This window comes from Fusarium oxysporum, chromosome VIII (assembly GCF_013085055.1).
Source record: "Fusarium oxysporum Fo47 chromosome VIII, complete sequence".
NCBI lineage: Eukaryota > Fungi > Ascomycota > Sordariomycetes > Hypocreales > Nectriaceae > Fusarium > Fusarium oxysporum.
Window position 1 is genome coordinate 1,710,900 of NC_072847.1, and position 23,063 is coordinate 1,733,962.

At 49.4% G+C, this 23,063-nt stretch overlaps 4 protein-coding genes across 4 annotated transcripts; all 4 read right to left on the reverse strand.

Moving 5' to 3' along the window:
* Positions 1–2,007: 2,007 nt before the first annotated feature.
* FOBCDRAFT_47937 (TLC domain-containing protein) lies at positions 2,008–3,834 on the reverse strand. The gene is made up of 2 exons (XM_059612212.1): positions 3,467–3,834; positions 2,008–3,375 (listed from the first exon to the last, which is right to left on the reverse strand). The coding sequence occupies exons 1-2, from the start codon at positions 3,710–3,712 to the stop codon at positions 2,215–2,217; spliced, it is 1,407 nt and encodes a 468-aa protein (XP_059465609.1). The 5' UTR covers positions 3,713–3,834; the 3' UTR covers positions 2,008–2,214.
* A 1,525-nt stretch (positions 3,835–5,359) lies between these two features.
* Positions 5,360–8,078, reverse strand: FOBCDRAFT_47949 (PalH/RIM21-domain-containing protein). Its single transcript, XM_054706500.2, has one exon. The coding sequence runs from the start codon at positions 7,860–7,862 to the stop codon at positions 5,523–5,525; it is 2,340 nt and encodes a 779-aa protein (XP_054562475.1). The 5' UTR covers positions 7,863–8,078; the 3' UTR covers positions 5,360–5,522.
* Positions 8,079–10,269: 2,191 nt separating this feature from the next.
* Positions 10,270–13,437, reverse strand: FOBCDRAFT_229406 (YjeF-related protein N-terminus-domain-containing protein). Its single transcript, XM_059609804.1, has 2 exons — positions 12,845–13,437; positions 10,270–12,786 (listed from the first exon to the last, which is right to left on the reverse strand). Exons 1-2 carry the CDS (start codon positions 12,960–12,962, stop codon positions 10,703–10,705), a joined length of 2,202 nt encoding a protein of 733 aa, XP_059465610.1. The 5' UTR covers positions 12,963–13,437; the 3' UTR covers positions 10,270–10,702.
* A 3,564-nt stretch (positions 13,438–17,001) lies between these two features.
* Positions 17,002–19,378, reverse strand: FOBCDRAFT_229409 (uncharacterized protein). Its single transcript, XM_031188508.3, has one exon. It carries the CDS (start codon positions 19,219–19,221, stop codon positions 17,212–17,214), a length of 2,010 nt encoding a protein of 669 aa, XP_031035773.2. The 5' UTR covers positions 19,222–19,378; the 3' UTR covers positions 17,002–17,211.
* Positions 19,379–23,063: the final 3,685 nt, after the last annotated feature.

Genomic DNA, 23,063 nt, shown 5'->3' on the forward strand with positions numbered 1-23,063 from the left:
CTTCAGAAGAGGATGCAATGGAGTGGTTGAGGGATGCGAGGTCTTTATACAGGAGACTTCTAGGTCTTTTAGACAAACAGACCGCTCATGCGGGGGGAAACGGTTGTGAATCGACTGGCTCTTTCAAGAAGGGGGCGGCGGGTGAATGGTTGCTACTTAGGACGAGGAGAAAATAATGGCCTCTTGCTATCTTACGGTCGATGGTCTAAAAGCTCTGGAAGAGGAGGCAGGGACACTGTTCGACAGAAGACAACAAGCCGAGTCATGTCCATTTCGGGGCCGAACAAAGTATGTAATGCAAGGTATTTTACCTGAGTCAAGCATATTGAAGTATGGACTAGCATAGCATAGCAAGCATAGCAGGCGAGTAATCGAATGAAGTCTTTCTGTTCTAACTCTTAGTCAGTGATTCGCTTTGGTATTTCCACGTGTCGTTATATGCCGGAATATGTGTAACAAGCTAATCGCCCGTTACCACGACGTGTTTCAACTCGTTTCGAGCGTGCAAACGTTTGAGGAAATGCGCTGTTGTCGTGTTTTACGGACCGTCCTCCGTTCCGTTACATTGAGGCTGTGCTCGGTAGAATTGACCCCACTTAGCCCGGACCCGCCACCCCGGATACCGGGATCCACGGCGAGGGGGGCCCAACAAGCGCCTCACCGTAGTAGCATCGACCCCTGAAAGGGAATATATTTTGACGCCATTAGGAAATGGTATGGGGCATCCGAGACTCGGTTACTGTAAGTCGTTGCTTGTCTTCTGTATGTCTGCGGCGTATGGCTATCTCCCGGCGGCTAACCTCCGCGAATCTCATCCCTATGTCGCACATTCTTCATCCTGTGATGATGTGCTGCGCCGCCTGATTACTTGATTCTTAGCGTACGGCGTGCGTAGAGTACCTATTCACATATAAAGTTGTATCAATGTCGCAGTGCATACAAGCCCTGTCCCGAGTGGATGTGTACACTTTAAACTGCCATTCTTCCCGCCGAACAAGGGGGCATGCCCATGCATGCATTGTGCAGATATTCTCTTTCAGACTGCATCTTGAGTCTCGCTACTACGCTAAGAAATTCAAGTGGACTGACTGCGACATAGTAGAGTTACCCACGATTCAGACAGGCGAATGATAGGTTCACGGTTTATTTCTGGCTTATCTCCCATGCATGACCTTTCTCACCGTACGGAGGAGATATTGGAGCTCGCTCGTATCGGCTTACGCGTGCGCCTCCAGCGTGATGCGGTGTTTTTAAGGGTCTGGGAGAGTATCCATAAGAGGCAAAATTGGGGGTTATATCCACACCTCATAGAGTGCATAATAGGTGAGATCTGTATATCATCCAACACGAGAGGCGAGTTAGTAATCGGGCCTCCGGATTATGAAAAGGCGCCAAGTTGACGCGTGTTGAGGCTTCCAGCTGAAAAACGTAAAGCTACTCACTACCGACGAACACGAAAATAGCTAAATGGGGCTAGGAGTGTGAATAGCACGCGGGTCGGAGAGTAGAGGTAGCGAGCGTCAAGGTGGTAGTATTATTAAGTGTGTTCGTATAGATAGTGGCAAGCGTGATTGTACAAGAAGATATAGGTGCTTGAATACATGGCCCGAGGGAGATGGTGTACTGCCGAGGTGCATGCGGTAGGTTGATTTGAGGCCAGCGAGAGTGTTGCACATATAAGTGAGGAACCCCCCTTTTCCAAAATGGCTTGACGAGTTCGTCGAAAGACATTTCGACTGCCTCATTTGAATGAAGCTCTCTTGGCTCCCAATGTTGACACGACAAGCCAACCATATGCATGTGTGCACGATTCGTACACGCATGTGATTGTATGGCTGTATGTTGTCCGACTCGGCAACCTACCACCGCAACACAGCAGATATTAGTCCGTATAGTTCGGACTCCCTCGGAACGCCGGCATGTTTGATACAAAAGCGACAGTGAGGTCCAACCACTCCCAGTTGAACTCCATTACCATCCATCTCCCATCCTGCTGCCTCCGTGATCTCAAAAGAAAAAGTGGGAAATATAACTATGCGCCCGTTTCGTGGCATCCCTCGATGTGGTCATTAGATGATGTTGATCCATTAATTCGTCTCACCAACCCTCTCTTCGTTTTCCCGATACTCTCCTGGAAACAAAGTAGGTCGTATTCCTTTCCTCTAGCAGTTTCCTTCCATTAGTTTCAGATACCAACCTGAGGTGCGAATTCATCTAGTTCTTCGCATCTTCAGGGATCTTGCTGATGGCATGACCATTGGTATGTCCGTTGACGAAGCCATTTGCCTTGCCGTTGGTCTTGAGGGCAGAGGCAGGCATCTCTTCCTCTTCCTCGATATCATCGTCTTCGTCCTCAGATCGGTCATCCTGGAGATCATTCTGGCTGAGGAATCGCCACGCAATTCGAGCAATGCAGAAGAGCCAGAACAAGTTCAAGGCCTGGAGGGACGAGAGGAGTGCGAAAGTGATGACCTGTGCGATACGGCACTTGTATTGCTGAGTCTCCCAGTTGAGCTCAAAGGGGCCAACGGTCTCGAATTCGGTGAGAAGAGACCAAATGATCTTCAAGTTGAGGAAGTGACGCAGATAGATCCAAGCAACCATGAAGACTCCGAAATAAGGTCCGACGAGGGGAGAATCAATGTAGTTGAGCGTCTTGGACGTAGCGAGGAAGAAGTCACTGATATCGTGGGTGACGTAGACTGCCAGACCAATGTAGGTGAAGTGGAATCGGTAACTCAGGCCAATGAGTCCGAGGGTGACAACATGGTGACCAACAAGCTCCTTGAAGTCCTTGCGAGGCTTCTCCATACCCAGGAGAAGCACAATGGCCTGCTGAGCCCAGTATGCGGCCTCGAATAGATAGTAGAACTTGACTGGTGCAAGATGAGTTCGGTGAGGGAAGCCCTCGTACATGCCATGGGTATTGAAGTACCACACAGGAGTGTGGCTCATGACCCAGAGACCAGCGGGACCAAGGACGCCGAAGTAGAGAGCAGTGTAGACCTGCTCCATGAAACGGGCCTTCTTACCACGGGTGAGGTTGTAGTAACGGGCCAGTGGTGACAGGAGCTCCTGCATGATGAATTCACGAGTGAAGGAGAGGACAATTGTGTAGAAACCAACAAAGGCGATATCCCAGCGTCCCTTTCCGTACTGCGCAGGCTCGTTGGGGTCATCTTGAGGAAGCTTGTACGACAAGAAGATGAAGTGGTGGATAGGGTTGGACTCGGTAGGGTTGATGGCATATCCAACGAGGAAGAAGACGAGGAGGACGGCAGGGAGGACGAAAGTATGCTTGATCATGGTCTGCTTCGCTCGACCGATGAGGCCACGAGCACGGCGTCGTTTCGAGAGGCGCTTGCGGCCGTCGGACTGTTCCATCGACATGTTAGTACACGGCAGCATGCACAGGCGGTTCTTGTCCAACAGAACAGAGCAGAACAGAACAGGAAAAGTGACGTACGTGACCATTGGAGTGGTTATCTGAGGCCTCGAGACTGGCACGACTGGAAGCCAATGCCGGAGCACCCGTGTCACCTCTGATCTCGCCGCCCAAAAGACTACTCTTACGTCGCTTCCGGGCGTTGTTGATGGCGTCTTGGGTGGCTGTGGTGTTGCTGACGTAGGAATTTGCTTGGTCTGCGGGACGACGCTGATGCAGCTGATCGTTTGCCGTGTTTAGCAGCGGAAAAGGTTCTGAGCCTGACATGTCTCGTCTTTCGTGTTGTACTGTGAGGTTCCTCAGAAGAATAGTCCAGTTTCGAAATTGTAAATAGATGCCGAGAATTTCTGTGGTAGACTAGTAGACGTTGCACCCCTATTTCATTCGACGCCTTGAAGTGGAGTTTTCCTGTCGCGAAGAGTCCGCGTATAGGTCAAGGTCGGTCTAGGAAGGACGGAAGTCGCAAATGGTGACGAGTCGTTGTAGAGAGAAAAAGGAACGTGTTTCTTGCTCAACCTGTACGGCTCTTCTCCCGTATTTCAATGCAACGAAGAGATAAAGACGAAAATGGGAAGCAGAAGAAGAGCAATGAAGGAGAGTCGCGGATTGTGCGGGATCGTCGCGTGCTGGAAAGTTGTATTAGAGGGAGATGCTAGTGGATAGTGGAGGGGGAGATTTTAAGGTGGCTAAGCCGAGGCGGGAAGGGATCTGATGATTGGTCAGATTGGGAAATATGGGGGGCTTACTTGACTTGGCTTGCCTTCCATCTCCATTCCGTCCATCATCTCAACGCCCGAAGCACTGTAAGCCAGTGCCACGCTGTTTGATGTTCTGTTATGCAGATGCCACTGGAATAGTTGTAGATTTTATATAAATGCACATGAAACTCATATTTAAGCTTATTGCGATAGAGTTTAACGGACCTGTTTCCCCCGGATTTACGTATATTTCTTCCTGTCGCACATGGCTTCGAATTCTTCCTCAGCCCCTCTACAAGCAGTCAACTTCCCACAATGTGGAGAACAGATAGGCCTCCTGGCTCCGTGGGCTCCAAAATTGAGATTATCCAAGGGTCTCTCAGAGGATCTCATTACCTGCAGAGCTGACTTTAATGTGGCGTTCGGTGACCCGCGGAGTCCATTGTTGTTCTGAGAACAGATACAGAGTAGGTAATTATCATTCCTTGACCGCTCCATGAGGTCTCCCGCTGGGTAATCTTGTGATATCGATTTCACCATAATTTGTCTGATATTCTGCTTGATGCATCGTCATATAATGATTGCGGGGCCATACAAACTCTAAAAATTCAATCCAAGTTTTCCTTAATCTCCGTGCCAGGCATAACATCCAATGTAAACATGTGAAGGAACGTGGTGCGATAGTGCAATCATCCCCTATCCCCCTATCACTATCATCATCCCATCTGCCATGATTCATGTCCTCTCCTCTCCCGAGCTTGCCGAGAATTGATGTTTTTCGCTTTGGCACGGGATTGTCTCAAGTCCATTCTCATTTGCAGACGTTGCAGCTGACATGCATCACTACGTCATGCCGAACGTTATTTTCTATTTCAACCGTCAGCAAATGTAACCTCCAAACATTCTTCTCAACAGCCTCCGCTTACGAGGGGCATCAAATGGTTTGAGGCACCAGAGTTCATGTTTCCTGTCATTGCTAAAGAATATGTCCCTATGGTTGCACAACCGTTGATTTCATCTTATTGTTCTTATATAGTATATTTACCACAGTAACACACGCCATATTCGGGCATGTCCTTTTCAGGCGAAAAGGCCATTCTGACTATGAGTATCCATGTATACTTCCAATAGAGCATCTTGATTCTGCCCAATCCATTAATGCCGTTTCCCTCTTTCAAGGTCGACCCATCTAGTATATGTAGGATCCAATCCCAAGCATGGCGCCCATGTCTGTCCCCTCCCATCCCGTAGATATACACGCGAAACTCTACTACACTCATTCCTGGGGTATCATTCGTATAAATCATCCAGATGCTCATCAAAACAGAGAGCAGAAAACAACGCCTCGCTAAGTGCACAGCTATCAACACAAAGTGTTCTCAACTCGTCCGGTGGAGACCCGATGAGTCCGAATCTTGCCTCCGATGATCCAATGATGACCTGCCCGATAGTGATCCATCGTCAGAATCATCATAGTAATCTTCGTCGGGGGCCATTCTCGGTCGAACACCCCGCCATAGTGGTGGGTTGTTCGGTGGGATCGGCCCATCGCCTTGGCTGCCTGAGAACGCGCTTCGACTCCTGTCTAGTTGTGTAATTTCTCCTGTTGCGTCTCGCGATGCGTTGCTAGGACTGTTCGTACTCCTGTTTTGGGACGTAAAAGGTTCCCGACCTGGCGAGCCCTGCTCTGCTGTGTTGAGCTCTTCTTCCTCGAGCACCTGCTGCAGCGCTGCTCCTCTTCGCGGAGGTGCCGGAATAACCGTTACAGGAAGACTCTCGGTATTGGGAGCTGTGCGCATGCGGTCCCGTAATTTCTCTGCTTGATTGGCCGCAAAATCTTCTAGGCGAGCTCTCAGATCCCATCGGCTCGAACTATTCGTCCTTCCTTCGCGCTCCGCGACTGGATTGTGATCTGATTGCTGGGTCATCTCCCTTGTCGCATCCTCACCCGAGTGACCAGACCTCGGGCCGGCAAATGCAAGACTTCGCCAACCGCCCTGAGCTGGCGAGTTTGTCGAGTTTGCTTCTAGATCGGCAGATTGTTGTGATGGCGATGACACGACATGTCCATTTTGTACAGAAGCTGGAGCTTGATTTGAAGAACTGGATTCATCATGCATGTGCTGACTTGGGGGAGTGCTGCTCTGTTGACTCAGATCGACCACACTCGGTTGCGGTAGAGGGTCTGGTGTTCGCGATGTGGTTTCTGAGGGTGCTTGATATCTCACGGCATAAACCGTGCTGGCTGCGCTGGCGGTATCTGTTCGGCTAATAGGGGTCACAGCAGGCGCCGGGCGAGCTGGCCAGATGTTGGGCCGCAAACCTCTGCTTGTGCCTCTTTGTGTGGATTGGTCAGTAGTCTCGGCAAAAGCACTATTGCTCTGCCCTCGGTATCTGTTGGCAATGGAGGAAACAGTCGGCCAACCATTGGCAGCAGACGAAGACATTTGTTGTCGATCGCCGTCGCCACTACTTCCTGAGCTGCCTCCTTTTCGGCTCTTGCGATTGCGGAGCCATGGGAACTCGGATGCGTTGATTTCGAGTGTATCGTCTCCATCAAAGACTTCACGTCCAAGTATGCCGTCCTTTTTCTCCTCTCGTTCTAGAGCCTCGATCCTTTCCACCCACTCCCAGACCACGACACTGGCAGCTGCAGCACCAACCCATCGCACGTAGTCTCCCCATCCAGTGAAATCAGGCTGAGAGATATCGAGAATGAAAAATACGACGGGAATCAGGATTGAAATAAGCGAGATGATGGCGACGAAGCTAATGTTCTTCATGAAGGGGTGGTAGAAAGAATAGCGCTTCTTCATTAGCGCATAGTAAACAACCCATGCTGCGTACAAGAGCCCGAGGGAGAGTTGAAACAGATAGCTGAGAGCGGGCACGGGATGAACAAAGTTTTTGGGTCGCGCGGTGGTGTTTATGCCATTTTCCGAGTATTTGAAACTGGTAATGGCACTGAAGACAACATCGAGAGTGATGAGTGCGAACGCGACCCATTTGATAATGATCTTTTCCCGGTGCCGGGGAAAGAGTCGGATTAGAGTCTGGGCCTGAGCCAACCATAGAAAAGTATCAGAGACGAGCCTAATAACTTTGAGTTCCACACTATTCATCACCTCGTCCTGCAGTTGATTCGCGTTCTGGATCCCCCACATGTACTGACTTTTGGCAGCATGAAAGGTGTCAGCCGAGGCAATCGTTAGCGAGATAGCAACAGTCAAAGCTGCAACTTTCTGTAGCCATGGCCGGCCACCAATCGTGACACTGCTGGATGAGCTGTGAGTGAAAGCGGATCGTCGGCCCAGGTAAACGATTCCTCCATCAAGAAACGACCGCGGTGTGACAAATAGCATAATAACGAGCATGTAAGCGGTAACGGTAGTCGCGGCAAGGGCGTAGCATATCGGAAAAGTAGAGGCGTAAAAGGGATCGCGGAAGTCGGAGAATTTGGGGCTGCTATCTGCTGGGTCATGCCGAGTGAGACTGCTCTCGTCGCCTGAAGCAGCAACCGTCACGGAGTACTCGGCTCGAGGCAAGAGATCGGGGGTCGGACATGGGACTTGATATACAGCCGGTTCGGTCAATGGTACAGGGACGCCGTCGAGTCCCAGTGTCATAACGCCACTGTCGGGCAGGAGAGTCGTCGTGCACAACGAAGGCAGCGCCGTGATGGTCGCGGAGACCATGTCGAGGGCGGCAGCAGCAGCCATGATTGCGGCTGGCCGGTTATCCTATGAGGCAACACGCAACAGTATGGCCAGCCGCGAGCGACGAGGTTCGCAAGTTCAGTCGGGGCGAGGATTATGAATCGGGGGGTCGCTTAAGCGGTCGCCATGAGAGGCACGTTTCGAAGAGTAAGCGACGCGGTAGTTTCGACCGGCAGCAGCTCGTGTATTTCAGATATATCAATCTGAACCTGAATTCGACGAGACGTGGTAATTGTTGGAGATTATCGATTAAGAAAAACGAGTGTGTTCGGGGCGCGATTTGGGGGAGAGATCGTGGGGAAAGGAACAGGAGGATTCAAACGCGGATTGATTGGATCCGGTCTCCAGTTCCTGGCAAGTAGTGTCGGGGGCGTGATTGATTACGGCGGGCCCTTGACTGATAATGGAAGGAGGCGGAGCTCGGGAGTTCTGAATCTCACGGAGATGAGAAATATGTGGTTGTGCAGGCGAAAGTAATCGAGAATGACACGGGGGGTCTAGAGTCGTGGTCGTAATACTGTACAACAGAGAGGCTGTGACGCTGGGCGCCGAGAAATCCTGGCCTTTTCCCACTGTCGATTGTCGCGTGGATGGTATGCAGGAAGACCGGTCTCGGGGATCGGGCAACGTTAGGTGGCGATCTCGAAGGGTCGAAGAAGCCTCAAAGATGCTCAGAAGCTAAGGAGAAAAGGTTGAGTCTGGCCTCTGGGCAGAGAGAAATAAGCTCCTGGTCCGTTCGTCTCACCTCGTCGCGTGGTTGAGAAATTATGTTAGATTGTTTGTGGAACAGTATGACAGAGGGAAAATACTGGGGAAACTGGTTTATTTTGAGGATTTTAGTGACGGTTCATTCCATGGATGAGGTGGGCTATGGATGTTTCGTCTTCAAGCGACGCACTGTATGAACTGCTAGGTGCTGTCGATACCTGCAATCAGCTGTCTTTGGGCAATACAGATCTCGACTTTATTCATAGCCCATGATGATTTTATATAATTTAAACTTAATCTCGAGTAGCAATCATGTAGGTAATTCTAGCTTTCGTAGTGATTCTATCGTCAGTTCACATTTCTATGAGCTCGGCCGTGTGCCTTTGCAGCCATAAGTGTTGTGTTTAAGTGACACCTCCTGGGCTGTCAGTGGCATGTGTGACTTTCTGGATGTGATTATAGAACAACTAAACCATCTTTGAGAAGGGCACTTGACCGATCATGAGATTGGAAGTCGGTTAAAGTTAAAATGTAATGAAGCATATGCACATCCGTTCTCGGTTCATCGGTTGCCTGCAGTCAAACTTTTGGACCGTTCATCATCAACGGCAATAACTTGCATCCGATGGCAGATGTTGTAGGTACTTACACATTCAGCCCTGTGGCTTAGTGGAATGGAATAGAATGAAAGAACCCCCCGCCCTCTTTCAGCCCCCAAAACGCATCAATACCCTGATGTGCGCTCAATTTATCCCCTTTCGTCTCATCGCCAATTCTCTCAGTCAATGGTCAAACCAATGTGACCCCTCTTTGTGTCAAAGGAGTCAGGGTGCTGACAAGATCAGATATGCTTATTTTCTGGTGTGAATGAATAGAAAAAGTTAACAAGCATTCGATATGATATATATTGCTAATAAACAGAGACTGGCTATGACTGTAACTATCAAACCTCTTTTGTTGCGCGCCTTGTTGTTCTGGACTGAGAGTGTCTGCTGTTTTCAACATCGAATGCCCACATTAAGTGCAGATAATAGAACCTCAGCCATCCGCACTGTGCACTCTGGGGAGTTAGTACGGAAAAGATCACCCGGGTTTCCCACAATAGATCAAGATTGACCCTCGATAGTGTGATCCTTTAAGAACGTGAAACGGCCAATCAACGACCAGAGAGAGAGAGAGAGAGGCAAATGTTGCTGTAAATGATCCGAAAGAAGTTGACCAAAGATACCTGGCAACCTTGGTTTATATAACAGCCAAAGAGTCTTCACTCTTGAATATCTACTGATCTATGATCACCAGCTTCATGTCGGCTCAGCCGATGAACCCAAACCTAAAAACAAACTTAAAATCAGACTAGGCTCTAGGAATTCTCCGACCGCGTGCTGTCTTTCCAACTGGAGCCAATCAATCGACTATTGCCCTGGCAAACAAAAATCAGAAGCGCTATTCTCAAGCTATTGATTGATTGCAGCTATATAACTAATATCGGGCTATTTACTCTGTTTTGGCACAACATACCAGTCTAGGCACTATACTACCTGTAGATTGAATCATCAATATACAATCAGTAACGTGACTCAAAATAAACCTGCTCGTTGGCATCCCCTTTCACAGATTCTCACGTCATATAACAGCATTGGCACAAACCCAATCAAGCTTTTATAAAGTGCCAAGCCTGCACATGCACAAGGAATTCACAAAATGCTTGGCAAAGCTTAGTTTTCTCCCCGTAGCTTAACTTTAACTTGGCCTCTGTGCAACCTTCTCCATACTCTTGGCAAACTTGGCTCGTCCGTCAATCAATCTTCTATCAAAACACAAATAACCGCAGCTATGGATATTTTCACATTACAGCAATAGTGAAACCATCAAAATGCTATATACATATAAAAAGCATCTTATTTCGACTGAACTCCTGGGTATTCGGTCCCTTCTTGACCTCAAATGTAATAATGCACCCTCCTAAGCGCCAGAATAAAACCCACCAAACGCCAAGTATTGTCGAAAATGCATCTTCCCATTTGCCGTTTCCCATGCAACAGGTAAAACAATCGCTGAACTTATCGCTACCTTTCGTTTCTTCTTCCCCTTCCTCATGTCATGAATCGATGTTCTCACTGGTTTCGTGCAGTACATTATTCCTCATCAGAGTCGGTTCCGTCCTGCTGTCCATCCCGATACTTCATCTCCAGTAACCACTTCTCATCAAAGTCGATACCTCTTCGAATCTTGGTTCCAGCCTTCCTCCAGACGGCACTTCCCAGGCCAATATCCGCGATAAATAGACGCCATTCTTCTTCGTGTCCGGCGTTGTTCATGTTCTGAGGGTCATCCTCATCGGGTGGTGTCACGGCTTCGAGCAAGCCTCGCTTGGGAGCACCCATTGCAACAACGTATCGAGGCTTCACAAATAGACGGCTACCATCTATCACTGCCACTTTGCCGGAAGTTGGGTCGATACCTGTTGGCACATCGACCGATAGCACGAACGCTTCGTTCCGGTTCGCCCACTCCATCAACTCATACACAGCAGCCTGGTCACCAGTTCGCAGTTCTTCAAACGATATGGTCAAGCCCAGAAGAGCATCGATGATGAGTGATACTGAGACAGGTGAGCCTGATGATGATGCTTTGCGCAAATGCTCGAACAGATCTGCCTTGCTGAGAATTTTACCACCAAAAGCTCGATAAAGTTGAATCTGTTGCCGCAGGTCCTCGAGCAAGTCTTTCTCGCGCTCAATACCCACTAAGCATACGAGCATGTTGACGTTTTTGTTCCGCAGATGGCGAGCAGCAGCAATAGCTCGGATACCCGATTTGTTATTTCCAGCCAGGATCACCACCACCGGACTCGTCAATGTAGCACTGGAGGAGGGATTCGCACCAGCAAGGCCGAACCGTACTTTGATAGCAGGGTCTGAAAGGGCTATCAGAGCAACCTCAGCAATACCTCGGCCTCCATTCTCGGCCATAAGTTGTTCTGTTAAGCCGATCTCGTTCGCTGCTATGTTTTCGAGATTAAGCATCTGCAAGGCTGAAACAGTTTCAAGACGCTTATGCGAAGGGACGAGGTATAAGCCAGGCGGGTGACCTTGCTGTCTACTGTTAGTACTGCGAGATTCTGGTCGAGAGATCGACAACCGAGACAGGTGGCCTGCACGTACGCCAGAATTGACGCGGCTTAGCGGAAGGCCGCCAGATATTGCAACAGCACTCGCCTTGCGTGACTGTGATCTTCGTGAGGGACCCGATTTGCTATCAGCCCTCCTATTACCTTGACCACTCCGAACATCCCGTCCAGAAAGCCTCTCAGCCTCGTTCAGTCCATCATCTGCCTCACTATTCCAGAAGTCTGCATCTTTCTTAGTTGAGGACGGCAGGTCCAGTACATTTTCCGTGTAATGCAGGTTCTTTCCGCCAGCTGTGCCAGGCTTTGGTTTTCGATTGTGAGACACCAATCGGCTGGCATCGTCGATTTGATCCTCCTTCCTCATCTGATCAAAAATGGTACGCTTATCAAACTTTGCCAGGTTGTTTTCAAAATCGAACTCGCCCATCTCTTCTGTGACATCTTCGGATGCCCAGCCGTTATCGAGGATACCTTTGCGCCCCTTGGAGCTCTTTTTCAGAGAATGGAATGGTTGGAAAGATGATGTACTCTGCAGGATTGGTGTTTGCCTCCACCCCTTGCCTCGGCCACTGGCGGGTGAACCCTCAATAGCTTGGCCATCATCCTCAGCACGCTGGCCCTTTCCTTGCTTGGACTGTCGAGAGCGTCGGTTGTTGTTGTTTTTCTTCTTGGCGGATCGCGGTGCCTGTCCTTCAATTGGCTGGCCATTGTCCATTTCTTGGACCGCTTCGTTGATGGCCAAATTACTGACAGAACCAGTCAGATCGTGATCAGGGGTGGGTCTCCCCGGTGTTGAGACAGTGGCACTCATAGGAGCGACTTGTAGTTCAGCTCTTCCATCCTCCAATGGCACTTTTGAGTCGGAGCCTGTCGGCGTTAATGCTGCTGGCGGTCTTCCCATACTTAGGATCGCAGGGTCTACAAAAGCAGGTTGCGGTGGTGGTTGCGAAATGAAAGGCGCAGCGATGGATTCGGCTGGAGCAGGCGTATATGTCGCTGGCCTGTCGTTCTTGACTTCAGCAAGATCGGCGATGTTAGCGGCGTGGACCTGCAAGTGAGGAAGCCATTGTTTGGTATCCGAGACGAACACTACAACTCAGGAATTAGCATCTTTCTTGGAAGCGTAGGGATAGAATTCTGTGTGTACCGTTAGTCAATGTTAAGCCGCTTCCTGCCTGGACATTGCCAACTGTCCCCGTCAGTTCGCTCCCAGGAGGGTCCCTTAACACCACCCGCATATGCAAGCCGATGAACTGGGTTGCCATGTTTGCTAAGATTTCGCGATTTATATGACTGGAAAAAGGTTGTATTCCTCGGCACAAATTATTGGATAGGGCAGATCGGCAAAGTCAAGATGTCATTAACGTCCTTTGACAAGGTTTTGAAGACCAATCCTCAGTCGCGCAGAGTCGAGACCCCGAGAGTTATATGTTACTTTGTTGAGTGAACAAGTACTGCTCTTGTTTCGAAGTAGAGGCGAGAGGACCTGGTGGTTGGGTTCGTCGACGGAGTGACTGATTACAGGCGAGTTTCGAAGCGGCGGGATGGGGTAAAACGAGGGGAGATCGAGACTTGGGGCCCGGCTACGAAATGGTGCGAGGTTCGAAAAGTGGCAGTTGCAAAGCTCGAACTCTCCGAATTCTATGCCGTATGCGATAAGGTATTGCTGCAGGCGTTTCGGCGAGTTTTCGTATTGCGATTTAATGTTGTGTGATGCGGGCTTGTTCTTGGTGGGAGAACTTCCATTTCAACATGGGGCAAGCTAGGGAAGTTCGCGTGGGAACAAAGTTGCCAATCTTGTTATCGATAAGGTGGTTCCCTCGGTGTGCGTCACAACTTACCTTATCTTTCAGCCTCGCTTGTTTGTGTTTGCAACCGCGGTAAGCATCGCTTGATTGGATGACTTATCAATGAGATTGGTTCTCTTACCTTAGGTATGCTCAGACTCATGAGGAGACTTGTCTGTGCTGAACGCAAAAAGCCAGTTGAGCAAATGTTTCGGCATTATTACTATGTAGGCCTGATGGTCACAGCAGATGCCATAATTAACAGAGCGGTTCATCATTTATATTATCATAACTTGGTGCATACAAGTCTCAATATCTACTGGGCCTTTGGTGTATCTATCCCGACCAGATTGCCCTTCTCAGACACCTTAACGCCTTTCCCATGGTTATCCGCATCTATCGAAACTACGCGTTTCGACTGATTCTTCCGTATCATACAATGGTATCGATAGATTGTAAGCTCTTTAGCATGTATATGTAACCCCACCAGCTCGAAAACTCAGTATCCGAAAGAAGCCATCGCCTCTTCCTCATCGTCTAAGTCTATCACCTGGTGGGCTGACTTCTTGGGCGCTGGTGCTTTCGAGGGCGCCGCTCCAACGCGATTGGAAACAAAACTAGTGATAGATTGAGCCTTGGGTTTTCCGAGTGCCTCCTCGGCACTGTAGAGTTTGTTGTAAAAGTCTATGACTCGAGGATGTGCCATGACCTTGGACTTTTGAAAGCCCAGAACCTGTAGGCCATCCTGTGTAGTCGCTCGACTGAGAGCAACATAAGCCTGGCCTTTTTCAAATACACGTCCAAGATTGACTTTGACACGTTCGAGAGTTTGACCCTGGGCCTTGTGAATTGACAATGCCCATGCCAGGATCAGGGGCAGCTGGGTTCGCTTGGCCTGGAGCTCGCCATTAGGCAATTCGACCTTCCATTCCTCAGGCTGGCAGAGGATCACGCGTGATGTGCCATCTGTTGCCATGAACTGTACCACCGGGAATTTGGTACCACTGGAACTTGAATCGGATTCGCGCTTGAATGTGTTGAGTAGTTTCTTTCGAGCTTTGGCCATTCTCTCTTCCTCATCGAATTCATCAATTGGCTCCATGTCGAACGTCTTTTCATCGGAGAATCCTATCACCTTGCCTAAAGATCCGTTCACAAGTGATTCATCAAGGTTCTTGATCAGCATTACTTGAGCGTTGATCTTCAAATCGATACTCTTAGGCGCCATCATGTTCATCAGCAGTTTGTCACGAATATCTTCTTTGCCAGTATCTTGAGCCTCGTACCGCCTGATCGTACCAGGAAGATCTCTCAACCTTCTTTCATTTGACATCTCGACTTCGTTCCGGGTGGAAAATAGCTCTGCGGTTCCCAATCCATCATTGAAATTGAGTGGTCGCTCAAGCTTTTTGAAGGCCCGAACAGTGTCTTCCGTTATGCGACCAAGGCGCATCTCGTTGAGCATGTTGGCGAATACTGGATCTCGCTGTCGGAAGACCTGCGTAAGTCCAATAGTGTGGTCTATGGAGGTAGTCCAGGTTGAAGCATCAAAGGCAAACTTGGTCTCCCGTTTTGCACCCTGTTCTGGGACTGGTGGAAGCTGGAAAAAGTCACCGGTGATAATGAGTTGAATGCCTCCCCACGGTCTCCCGTTGTTTCGAATCGTTCTTCCAATTTGAGACAATTTGTCAAACAAATCTCCGTCTACCATGGAAATCTCATCAATGACAAGGCATTTAGTTCTCAACCAGCGATTCTTTGCCTTGGGATTCCTTCGGATCTTCTTGACTAGTGTTGGGGCATCCTCCTTGCCAAGTCCAATACCAGAGAAGCTGTGAAGCGTAATGCCTCCGATATTGCATGCAGCAAGTCCCGTGGAGGCAGTAACCGCAACTCGTTCTGGGTCTTTGGCATACTTCTTCTTCAATTCCGTGATGATGGCTCGCATGAGGACAGATTTACCAGTTCCGGCCGCACCAGTGAAGAAGACACTCTGGTTCTTGTTCACTACCAAATCCAAGACGTGTCTCTGCTCTTCACTGAGCGATATGGCAAAATTACCCTTGGAATGCGAAGTGGTGACTTCTTGGATTTCATCCATGGAGAGATCGGTGCTGGTCGTTGGCTGCTCTTGCTGACGCTGAGTTCGGAATTGTTTCTTCTGTTCCTTGACAGCGCTGGCTGTGGGATTAAGAAAATCCTTCCGCTTGTTATTCGGTGTTTGGGCGACCTGGGGGTGAAAATCATCCTCATCTTCAGGTTCTTCCTGCTTGAAACTTTGAGGCAGTACGCGTTTCTTGGCTTTTTTAGGGACCGGAACATCAAAGTCATCTCGATCACCAGAAGAATCGCGCTTCATTGAGATATTGGCCATCGTTGAAGTGACAGATGTATTGCGGGGCGGCGGTAGGAAATGTGAGGGTGGTGATGAAGACCAAGGTATAGCCTTGTCTGTCTGTGTCGAGGTTGGTGGTGGGGGCGGCATGCTCTCCTTGGTAGTGCGCTTGGATGGAGTATTTGCAGGAAGTGGTGGTAGTGCTGAAGGGGCCTGGAAATCCAGATCTAGGTCGTCGTCGTCACAAAAGTCGTCTTCTGTAAAGAAGACCGCTGCTTGGGCCTTTGCGTGAGCTTCAGGTCCAGTGAGATCAACAACATCTGCTTGCCCGCCGAATGAGTTTGATCCTCCACAGAGAGAAGCCAGTGATCCAACGCCAACACCGTTTGGCGGTCGAGAATTGTTTGAGAGTTGGTTCATGTTAGAAGGTCGATTTTGAAGAGGTCTGGAGAATTGTGGCATGGTCCTCGCCGACACAGCAGGGGCGTTTGACTTCTTTAGTTGTTGTCGAATATCGGCATTATGAGTACTTGGGCTGCTAGAAGGAAGAAACGATTGGCTTCTGGGCTGGCTCCTTTGGGGAGGAGGGCCGGTGGCCTCGTATTGGCTGTTTGCACGCTGTAACATTGCGTCGAGGTTTGGTGAATATATCGGACCAGCTGAGTGCACCTGAACTCGTTGCTGTTGCACAGCTTGTCGAAGAAGGAACGCCCGTGCCGGCGAGGAACGAAAAGGAAGGTGATTGATACCAACCTTCATAAAATATCGCGAGGTAGCGACAGCTGAAGGCTATGCAGGTAGGAAAACGAGGGAGGAGGGGAGAATGAAAAAAATGAGGCAGGAAGCTGCAAGGCTCAATTGGACGAAGACGAGATTATTGACGAAGTACCCCACGGTCCTGTCATATTATCTAGGAGCAGATTGTGATTTACTGCAAGATACCTTAAGGACGCGTCTCGGCCCCGAACCTGGTCAGTCAGGTACGACGAATGAAGTCTTCACATGAGGACAGTATCTGCCCGACGCGTTCCAGGCGCGACACCCCTCACTTAACGCACTACCGGCATTCGCTTAGTCACGTGGTCTATAATTGCCGTTCCTGCATACAACTCAAGTTTTATGTGAAAACCAAGGCATACCTAATGAACCATAAGCACAATTTTAAGTATTAGCACTGAAAATGTTTGACATTATAATATTCATGTTTTGCTCCAAGATAAGTGTGATTTCGAATTATCAACTCAGCTTCATCCGTTTGAAACGATAAAAACGCCATTCCCAAACCTCAGCGTCATATAACCCATTCCATATGTCAGTAAAAAGAACTGATCCTATTCAAACATTATGTAAAAGCACAGTAATTGCATCAAAGAAGACTGCCGACTCATGCTGTCAGTCTCGTCGGTCACTGTATCTCCTATAAGCCTCACGATCTTCATGATGCTGCCGTGAATAACGTGGCTCCCTGTGGCTCATATACTCTCGAGCCCGTCGATCACTCCAGCGAGGTTCAGGGTCAACGTACTTGTAGTCGTCGGGCCTTCGATCTTCTCGCCTCTCCTTAAATTCACGGCGCCGTCGAAGATCCTCTTCAATATGCTTGAAGCGATCATTGTCTCTTCGAACGTCACGCTCACGATGGCCGTCATCTAATCTTGCTCGCTCAAGCGGCTTGTCGGTGCGACTAGGTCTGATATCGTGAGAATCATCTCGTCGGGGCGCAGTGCCGCGCACATGACGGACGCTAAGTCTTGCTGCCTGGATAATTCGTGGCGGCTCTCCTTTCCATGGCTGTTCTCGGGGAGAATGATATTCGACTCTAGGCGAGCAACTTTCGTCACGGTAGCGACGGCCGGGGGAATTGAACCGCACATGCTGCCGATCAGAATGTTGAGAGGAGCGGTCATCAGCCATATATTCGGCATTCTTTCTGAGGTTGCGAGGATCCTGGATGATAATGTTTTCGTGATGATCGGAAGGCATACGCTTCGGGTTCGGGCTACGCCCTCGACCCCGTTGCGGGCTGCTACCGGAACCAATGGACGACGGCCTTGTGTCCTCACTTTCATCTTCTGACCACTCGTCACCGTCACCATCAGATGGCGAGGAACTTCGGCCTGAGCTATGATAAACCTTGACCTTTTCTTCAATATTGAACCCTGACTCTGGTGCCGTTTTCTTTGGTGAGCGATTGCCTGCCTCGAATGGAGTCTTGGGTGCACCGGGACCTGATGATGGCATCTGTGGAGGAGCCTTCGCCCCTGGCAATGGCCCATGTGGTGGTCGGTCGATGGGGATATTGATCGCTGGTAGTCTTGGGGGTGGTCGAACTGGAACTTGTCCTTGTGCTGGTGCTGGTGCTGGTGCTGGTACTGGTGCTACGACACCTGCATTATGAGGGACCGCATTTCCTGGCTCTGCAGGTGGCATGACACTTTGCTGTGCGTTGTTGAATGGACCTTGTCGAGGGGAGTGGGCTTGGGGCATACGAGGAACGTTTTGTTCCCCCATAGGAGGCCTGAGTTGGCCGTTCAATCTTGGATCAGTCGCTGGAGGAGGCGCTGGTCTGACAGGGGCTGCAACAGCAGGAGCAGCAGTAGGAGGAGGGGGCACAAATCCTTGGGGAAGGGTAACAGAGGGTAACCCTCCCATTCGTGGTTGGGCAGGTGTTTGTTGGATTTGCCTTGGCTGTCTCATCGATCCATGTGTATCGAGAGTTCTGGAGCTATGCCGACCATCGGCGGGCATCCTCTGGAAATATGCATTGATTGCCACTCTCTCGAGCCTAGGAGATTTGCTCCTCTTCGAGTGGCTTCTATGCTTTCTGGAGCTTCGTACACTTCTGTCATCCCGGTGTCTGGGATCATCTGCCGCCCGCCATTCTGATTCGATCTGGGCCAACTTATAGTAGAACCGGAAGTCACGGTCCTCTTTGGTCAGATCAGCTTGAGCCCTGTCGAGCTGGAGCTGGATAGTCTCGTTCTTGTCTTGCTTCTTCTTTGAGACAGATCTTGTGGTTTTATCTAAGTGCTCGATCCTCTCCTTGATCCTTGATTGGGACATATTCTTGTCTGTACGAGTGATGGTCTCCCAGTCATATTCTGTATCCCGTGCCTTGCCACCACTGGAGGCACCAGGGGTCTTTTCGAGGCGGAGAGCTCTGTACATAGGAGGCTCCCCGCTTCGGGCATTCTTGATCTCAGCAGGATCTTGCCGCCGCAGATACATGGGAGGGTCGGGAGGATGGCTATAGGGCTGGGTGTTGGCAGGCATGAATGCAGGAAGTCCTGCGGGGGCTCCGTTCTGCTGGGGCATTGAAGGTCGTGTTTGGGGAGCTTGAGTATGATGCATTGGTGCTGGGATATTTTGAGGCATAGCCCCGACAGGAGGAAAACCAGCCATAGTGTGATTGGTATTTGCTAGGTGAATGGGGAATTCCAATTCTGGGATTGATACGATTGAGAGGAAGAATAGGGCTATGATATATACGACTGGAGATGGAGAGCTTGGGTGGGCGCAGCTTGGGGGGGGGATTCGAAAGCTCCTGCGTCCAAAGACTTGTGCAAAATAAAAAGTGAGGCTGGCGAAATAGCAAAGGGATGCGTCCTAGTAAGAAGATGGGGGGGGGGGGGGGGGGGGCGGATGGAAAGTTGAAGACCAAGGAGGGGCGCAGTACAGCCTTGCTGAGGCAGGTGTGTCAAGCAGTTGGAGAAAGCTTTCTTTGCTTGCAAAGATGAGGAAATGAATAACTGTTTGTTCGAGCTGAATTGGGAGTGTCTCTGGATCTCCGTGGGAAACTCACAGGGCGAGTGAGGGTCTATTTGAGCCTGAATATCCATTGCTCAAGATAAGTACGTATTGGCATTGGTTGCTTGATCTGGTATCCCGACACAATACAGCAGTGATGAATACTCTTGATGATGAAAGTCGGGTTTGTGTTACTGAGAAACTGAAGGTTGTTGTTAAAAGGCGAACCATACATTGGTCGTTCTACGCTCGAGTTGGCGGTTCGCCCGTTAACCTCCACCAACAGCACAACCGCTTGGCGCAAGCCAACTACGCACATTGATTGCGACATCATGAATAAGCCTATAATAGGACTCTCAGCCGAGGTGAACTAGGTAATCGGCAAATGCATTCCTTGCCGACCTCTGCTGAGATACGGCATCGTTCGCCTGGTCGACGCGGCCAGACTGACTTGCATCAGGCAATCGGCAGGATCCAACGACTCAAGATAGTCCTTTCAACCGGCGCCTCCATTATGTGTTACCGCATGTTGTCTCGATATGGCGACCGACGATGGACGATGAGGCAAGTTGCCGAGAAGCTGGCCTGAGACGATTTGTGACCCGACACCGACAGCCCGTTCTGTCAGCGCCCAGATATGCAGGAATGCGATCGCCGTTTCTAAGATACAGCATCCCATGCTAACTATGCTATTCTATTCACTATGACTAAGTGTCTGGGTGTGTTACTCTGCGGCCCTCGGTCGCCCGGTGAGAGTTTAACACGATGATCTGGAGATCTTTTACGCTGCGTAACCATTTGTTCGAGTTCAAAGAGGCCCTGCATTGCTGTGCTGTTGAATCAGATAATTGCCTCGAATACACCATGGCTGGACTCAAAAAATCACCACGAACTCGTTGGGTGTTGATGTCGTTCGATATGTCAGAAGATTGTGCTACTGAGGACGAGAGGACAGACACAGACGCAGCGCATCGCCACAATCGAGAAGTGTAGTCTATCGTAGGATTAGGCCTTGTCCGCCATGGCACGAATGTCAGACCGACAGGTCCGGGTTGGACATATCGAGGAATCGGTGAAATAAGTTGAGACTTGCACTAAGGAATAGCTTCATGGGAAGGTCGGGTATGCAAGTGATTGCAGAGAATGTACAGTAGTGAGCTGAATGATGTGCATATTTGGTTGATATAGTCATTGATTACCATCTCTCGCAAGGCAGACGGACAGTCGTGCTAAAGTGCGGATTACGGTTCTAGGTACGATACTTCGTCTGTTGGCTCGCCAAGTCAGCGGCAGTTAGGATTAACATGGTTGAAAATGCGCACGAAGTGAGACTGAAGCATAATGACTCAATCAGCCTTGATTGCCTTGGAAGACAGAGTGTCCAGAGTGTAGATGATGGTAACGCAATCCATTTACACCGCGTCACGGCCCATCCCATCTTATGCACGATATAGTCAGCAGCTTGTTCGAAAAGCGCCCTAGTTCTGTTGCAACTCTATGTGAGTATGTCGAACATATTATGATGCGGAGGTAGAATGACCCAGTCTAGAAGTGCATGTGCGGCGCAGGCTATTGATGATGGATGGCCTCTATGAGTTTCTATACGTCGAGATACAATGCGACAACAAAATGAGGCGAAAGTGAACATGTTTCATGTTTTAGTCGTTATGAATTGTGTATGAATTCTGAGACATGAATACGGGTTTTATCAGTCTTGATCTGAGACAGCAAAACACAGCATAGCATAGCATAGCATAGCATAGCATAGCATAGCATAGCATAGCATAGCATAGCACGGCACGGCACGGCAACACATAATACAGTTGGTGATAGTACAAAGGCGTGTCTACCGCGTGGCCGTGTGACCTGTCAAGAGGGTTCAATATATCAATTCTTCCCGATGGCGATACAAACGTCGATGATCAGGCAACTGGCCGCCTGTCAACTGAGGTTACACTGAGACATGCCCGAGTTCCATGAGAATTCAACTCAGAACGGGCGTGTCTGTTATATCTTCTGCGACGGGATATTCACTCGAGGCGCTTCTCCTTCACACCCTCAATTCATGTCTGCTAACTCTGGCCGGGCGCCCGAACATGGCTGCCTTGTGGATGCCTCGTGAGGGGTCGATTACTTTGCTTTTTCTTTTTTCTTGGTCTGAGGGCGACCGACTACTCTTTTTGTTAATCCGGTTGCAAGTCTTGGTTATTGGTTTACACCAGCGACATTCGTCAATGGCCGACAACATCATTTGCCTTCAGAATGCATCCCTAGGAATCAGAACATCGGTACACGTACATCATCCAATATCTCCGTACCCTTGTCGGTCATTCCAGAACGTGACTAGTCGGTAGAGATTCAGCAATGCCGGCATATTGTCTCAAACACGCCCGATGTAAAGCACCAAGATCTCGAGTGGTACAATGTCTTCCCAATGTCCCATGGGGCCACTAAGCCTGCAATTACTATATGTTTGTCTGGAGGCCGAAATAGATACCAAAACTTGTTGTCTTCAGAGCATTGTATGACTGGTGACATGCCAGGAGAATGCTGTGTCAAGTCTAGACTCTCCTTCTTATTCCTTTCAATGCCGTCGGTGAGTCTCAGGGTGGCCTTTTCAACCTTCTGCCTCACAATTGCCTTGTCGGTCTCATTCGAGGCCGAATTCGTCAGCCCAACAGAACGTGTTGGTCCTGTCTTCTTCCCAAGAAGCCACGACTACCATTTCCATGACTCGGTTTCTATTTCCAATCTGTTTTCCCAGTTTTTAAAGCGCACTTCTTGCTCTTCCGAGGCGTTGGTGCCGTGGATCGATGAGGCGCCTCTAACGAGTTGCTCAAGTCAGCAACTGAGAGAGCACGTCTGTTCAGTGCAGGGGAAAAGATCGAAAGAATTTCGAGTATTCTCGTCTTATTGCAGAATAATAAACCTAGAAATACCAGAAATCCTCTATATCGCGATTGCGATACATCCATCAGTGTTAATCTTCTTATGTAACTCGTCTGTTTCAAAGAGCACAGCTCATTGTGCCGGTAAAGATTCATCATAATAGATTCGCACTGGTAAACTATACTTACTCTTCGATTTTCACTTCCTCGCTATCCATAGCAATCTGCCGGGATTGATGATAGTCCTGTTCCTCCTCTCCCACGATGTTAAGATATCAAATGGTCTTCAGATCTGGCAACGGCACGGAACAATGCAGCATCATCATGTTGTCCAGGGCCCTTTGAAGCCCCTTGGCTCTGAATATTGACGAATGTACGGGCTCATACAGAGACGCAGGTCATTGCATGTCAGGCTACAAGTTCCATCGTGACTTGGAGCTTGTAAGGAGATGCATTGTGGTTATCATACTCGACCTCCTAGGGTATTCAAAGGCAGGCTTTAATTTCTCAAGCCGTGTTGAGAAACCTAATGTTATATCTCCACCGCAATCACTTAGTTCATTTTTGCTTTAAAGGTGTTAAAACACTGACAGTTCAAACCTATACTAC